The sequence below is a fragment of the Lactuca saligna genome, chromosome 4, assembly GCF_052625555.1.
Source record: "Lactuca saligna cultivar CGN05327 chromosome 4, ASM5262555v1, whole genome shotgun sequence".
Taxonomy (NCBI): Eukaryota; Viridiplantae; Streptophyta; class Magnoliopsida; order Asterales; family Asteraceae; genus Lactuca; species Lactuca saligna.
Window position 1 is genome coordinate 52,408,993 of NC_136420.1, and position 5,757 is coordinate 52,414,749.

The following is a 5,757-nucleotide window of genomic DNA, read 5'->3' on the forward strand; positions in this document are numbered from 1 at the left end:
ATCAATATGTTTTTTCTTGATTAGTTCTTGAAGCTTTTTAAGATTTTTAAGACTCCCATTGTCCTCTTAACATATAAGATTCTCTTTTCAAGACTCATTCCTTGACCAACAAATATTCAAGAGTTAGTATGGATTCTTATCAAGAATGACACTTCATATAATCGGTATTAGCTAGTATTTGTCTTATCCAAGACATCACAACTACCAATGACAAATGTGTTATAAACCTACTTAAGATATGTAACTCAAGTTAAATTCTTGGAGAATAATTCTAAGACTTGATTTTTGGAAAGAAGTATGACTCTCCTTAATTGATTTAACCATTTCAACAATTCTCGATTCCTCTTCTTAGTCATACAAATGCACTAAGGCGTCCTTAGAGGATCAGTTGTGATATGGTTTTCATAATAATTAAAATGATCATAAAACATGATACTAAATTATTCTCCTTTCCTTTCAGATTGGAGAAACTTTTAATCTTTCTGCCTGTTTGATTCCTTTTATTCGTTCTTCTATACATTGAAACTTTTTCAATGATTCAGAATCACACTTAATCTTGTAATCATAACCATATTTACCAAACTTTTAGTAAATAATACCGAATACTCTTATTGTTCTTTATGGTGGACCTAACCAGTGCACAATGATGTGTACTAGATCCCTTAGTCCTTCACTTGACTCACATATACATGTTAACAAGGAATTAGTCTTAATTTCCTAAAGATGAAGATTCTCATTCATCATACAATACAAGTTGCATGATTCCAAGTTTTTGTCCAAATGAAACTTGGTTGATGAGAATCCTTCCTTATTCGGTAAATCTTGACACTACCACAAACGAAAGAATCAAATCCATTTTCAACATTGCTAACAATAGAAACATACAAACATCAATTTTCACAAATGACATTGTAAGGATGTATAATTAAGATTGTAGAGACCCATTTTTATAACGAACGGTGAGGGGGGAAGTAAGATATCTTGAGATTAATCGTGTTTTTGTAAGTATGAACATGAAGAACATAATATTAGTTCATGAAAAAGACTAAGAACAAAAGAGAATAATAATATTAATGAAGCAAGAAGAACATGGTGGGAGAGAAAATCTCCCTGGGTGGGAGAACCCACTGACTTTCTCTCTCTCTAGATTACATTGTGAGAAAATTAATGGGATAATGTGACTGTAGCACATGGAACTTTTAACATTTGGCTAATTTGGTCCTTAAAAGTTTTTTTTGGTACATTAGACCATTAAAATCGTAATTGACCTTTTAATTACACCATTTTAGAAGGTTTCCTGGTTACAATGCTTATGTGGCATGCTGATGTGTCAAATAATCTTACGTGGTCCAGTTGTCGATACAGGCTTATTAATTGAAACCCTCATTCAGACCTCCTTTCAATCTTTACTTATCCTTCTCTAAAAAGTCAAAGACTTCTCCCTCCCTGACTATTTCCATCCTGAAGAAGAATGTCTTCGAGCTCATCAACGTCAAGGAATCAGCTACAAGTCACTCATGTTTAGTCGCAAGAAGGGGTAAAGGTTTGTGATTGTGTCGTTCCAGCTAAAGAACGAACCTGGTGGAAGATAACAAACCCTGGGAGGCGATTCTGGAATTATCAAAACAGTATGGTAGGTCCCGATTCTCTTGATTTTGATAAGTTAGTATTTTATGGTTTGATGTGTTGTTTCTTTCTGTAAAGACGATAATGGTGTATTTGTATTTTGTTTCATCTATTAAAAACCTAATTTTATTTCCTTTCTTGACGATCACTGTGAATAAAACCCATTTCGCTCGAACATTAAAGGTAGTTGATTTGGGATTGTCAGTCAAACCCTAATTTTATTGGCTTTTTATAGACTTGGTTGAGGAAATGTAGCTTCTTTGAATGGAAAGATGAAGAATAGGCAGACGAGTACTACAAAAACCTGCTATATTCTCTAAAGCAGAAACTGGATGCCAAAGATGAAATGTTTGAGATGAACAATTTGAGGAGAAGGATTGCTGAAGTGGAGTTTCTGCTATCACAGGAGCAGTATAAGGTGGCAAAGAGTGAGAAATAAGTTCATGATGCAAGGAAGGCAATAGGCAGGTACAGGATGATAGTTGCCCTATTGTTTGCTTGCTTGGGCCTATCTGTTTTGAAGTTAGGGGGGTCAGTGTAGTTAGTTTGGTTGGTTAGGGTAAGCTTTTGTTTTTTTGGGATCCCTTGTATTTTTTGTAAAGGCAGACTAGAAAGTCAATTCCATAAGGGCATTTTGTATGTATTGAAGCTGGTTTTAGTTATAAGTTGGGGTTATCAACCTTAATGTGTTGATGTTGTAAGGTGGTAAGTCCCTAATGAAAGGGCGTATGATAAGTAATGTAAAAAAATATTCAAAGTCCCAATTGTAGGGCATTTTGTATAATCAGATGATGTTTATCAAACATATGCATGGTCTATATTCCCAACAAATATATTTAATTAGGAAGTGGTCCATGTGGAAGTACACTATGAGTATGGGGACCATTTTAATAATGAAAAAATGGGACCTGTGAAGCCATTAAAAAAAACAAATCTAGGGCCATATAAAACATCCCCATGCACGCACATTATTCCAATTTTTTCCATGCATAAATATTCAAAGCCAAATGTCATGATTTTACTTAAAATGGTAACATACTTTCATACTTCATGTCATACATAAATAAATGACCAACATACCCTTTTCTTGCATACATAAATAAATGACCAAATTACCCTTTTCTTACATACATAAATGAATGACCAAATTACCTTTTTCTGTCATACATACTTAAATGACCAAATTACCCTTTTCTTGCATACATAAATGAATTACCTACATACCCTTATCTGTCATCAATAAATAAATGACCAAATTACCCTTTTCTGTCATAAATACTTAAATGACCAGATTACCCTTTTTCTTTCATACATACTTAAATGACCAAAATACCCTTTAATGTCACACATACTTAAATATAAATGACCAACATCCTATTACATAAACTTTAAATATAAATTACCATCATCCTATTACCTAAACTTTAAATCCAATTTACCATCATCCCATTACATAAACTTTAAACACAAATTACAATAAACACTAATCAATTACAAGATCTTTTCCCTTCGAATTTCCTGGATCATTAACACCACCAATTGTTTTGCCTAATTTCAGCTTCAGTATTCTCTCTGACTTTCTTCTCCTTATCCTCTTCAAAATATCTGAAATTGGCCTAACACAAACTTGCTGAACTTGGTTAACAGGAGCAACCTCCTGAACATTACCATTATCCACTTGGGTATTAGGTTTAACCTCATCAACCTCCTAAACATTTACATTATCAACTTGGATAACAGGATCAACCTCCTCAGCCTCCTCATCTTGAACAACTTGCTCAACCACAACAGCTTCCTCAACCACATCAGCTTCCTCACCCATAACACCATCATCACCTTCATAACATCTAGGTGGAGTAAATTGCATATAATGACTAAAATCCATTGCACTACTAGATTCAACATCAGTAGGAGCAACTTGCATATCATTTTGAGTAGTATCCATCTCAATTGGAGTCATTTCAACCTCTTCATGTTGTTGTGGTTCACTTGTACTACCCTACATGGCATGATATAATTATGTTAGTAACAAATTATATGTAATTAATCTTATATTTTAATTTGTTTTACATGTCCTGTATTTTGGTTCACACATACTTTTTGTTTCTTCTGTTTCTTTACATTTAACTTTTGAGGCCTTCTCTTTGGACAAGTGGCCTTGTTGTGACCTATCTCCTTGCAAATACTACATCTGATTTTCTTTCCAGCCTTAGAAACCATGTGTGTTACTGTATTCTCTGTAGTGGATTTCTTCCTCTTAGTAGTTGGCCTACCAGGCATCCTTCTATTAATAGGAGGAAATGGTGGAGTATAGTTTGTCTCTGGCCACATGTCACTGCTATTCATGGGAGCAATTATGTAATTGTATGCCTTTCTAAATGTGGTTGTGCTAAACATGTTGTCTACATAGGCTTCTACATCCATATTAAGAAAGGATATGCTAGCTACAGAATGAGCACATCCATATCCATTCAATTGCCACAACCTACATGAGCATGTTTTTCTTTCTAAGTCCACCTCATATGCATCTATTGCTCCCCTTACCTCAAACTGGTTTAATCCACTTGGTAGTACCTAATAATGCCTTTGAGCTTTTTTAAGCAAATTCACCTTATCCCTTATCTCTGGACAAATATGATTTCCCCATTGTTGTCCCTTTAATTTCATGTTGTAGATTCTTTCCATCATGTATAATCGTATCTCCTCTAACATGGTAATTATGGGCTTCTTCCTAGCATCTACTATTACAACATTAAAACTTTCTGAGAACCCATTTTCAACTGTATCACAACGCCTTCCAGCTTGAAAGAAAGCTCTAGACCATGTTTTAGGATCTTTCTCCATGAGATATTGATGGGCATCTGGGTTCAATGTCTCAATTTCTTTCATCACAACTTTAAAAGCATGCTCAGTTGTGGATTTAGATGCTCTCCAAAACAAGGTATGATATATGGCACCAGTAAATCTCTTCTGCAAATTTTGACAAATATGTCTAGCACACTGCCTGTGCTCTACATATGGCAGCAACTCTTTAACAGCCTCTATCAAACCATGTATTAGTAAAAAGGTGAAATTCATATAGTCTAAAATTAACATAAATGCATTACTATGTAAAATACTAACCTTATGTTGGTATGACATTAAACTGAAACCATTGCCTAAATTCAAGTGTAGATCATCAATGAGAAGCTCTAGAAACTACTTCCAATTCTGCTTGTTCTCCACATTAACCACTGCCCAAGCAATAGTATATATCTTGTCATTTGCATCCCTCCCAATAGCACAAAGCAATTCTCCCTTACAAACACCTTTAAGAAAACATCCATCAAGACCAATTACCCTTCTACACCCTTCAATCCAACCTTGTTTAACTCCTTGAAAACAACAATAGAACTTGCTAAAATATTTCTTTCCATCTGGCCCATCCTCCATATCTAGTTTCACAGTTGACCCAGGATTTGTCCTTAAAATCTCATGACCATATGACCATAGCTTACCATAATGTTCAACAAGGTTTCCTTCAACAAGTTTTAGTGCATACTTCTTTGCTCTTCTACATTGCCCCATACTAACTTGGATACCAAACTTGGCCATTACCTTTAACCTAAGCTTCCTTACACTTATTTTCTGACTTTCTACAATCTCTTTGGTATAGTGACTCCCAATCCATGCATATGTCACCAATGATCCAAACTTGAAGTTCCTAGCACAATTATGATAAGCTTTTAGTGACTTGATTTGGAAATTCTCTTCATCACTCATCCAGGAAGCCCATAATCTAAATGTGCAAGCACCTTTGCTACACCTCAACAAAAAGTCTTGTCCTATTATTTTTTTCAAAACACAATTGATATCCATTAGCTACAGCATAGTTACACAACATTGATTTTACTTGCCCTGGACCCTTAAATCTCATCCCTAAAAATGGTTTTTGTTTTTTTCCAGTGTAATAGCTCATTAAATATGGAATGAGCTTGTATGTTAACTTCAACTTCTCTCCCATTGTCATCATCTACAATGTTTTTTGCATCCTCATCATCAACACATAACTTACTCAACAAAGGATCATTTGATGTCCTATTCATATGCACTACATCCTCATTAAATTCAAAGGCAACATTTCTAAGTTCA

General features: G+C 34.6%; 1 protein-coding gene across 1 annotated transcript; it reads right to left on the reverse strand.

The window, feature by feature from the left end:
* Positions 1 to 4,824: 4,824 nt before the first annotated feature.
* Positions 4,825 to 5,484, reverse strand: LOC145039609 (uncharacterized). The gene has a single exon (XM_078987643.1). It carries the CDS (start codon positions 5,482 to 5,484, stop codon positions 4,825 to 4,827), a length of 660 nt encoding a protein of 219 aa, XP_078843769.1.
* Between the last annotated feature and the right edge of the window lie 273 nt (positions 5,485 to 5,757).

Excerpts from the sequence above, each read along its gene's own strand:
- LOC145039609 (XM_078987643.1), bottom strand. The coding sequence starts at position 5,484 with ATGGATATCAATTGTGTTTTGAAAAAAATAATAGGACAAGACTTTTTG.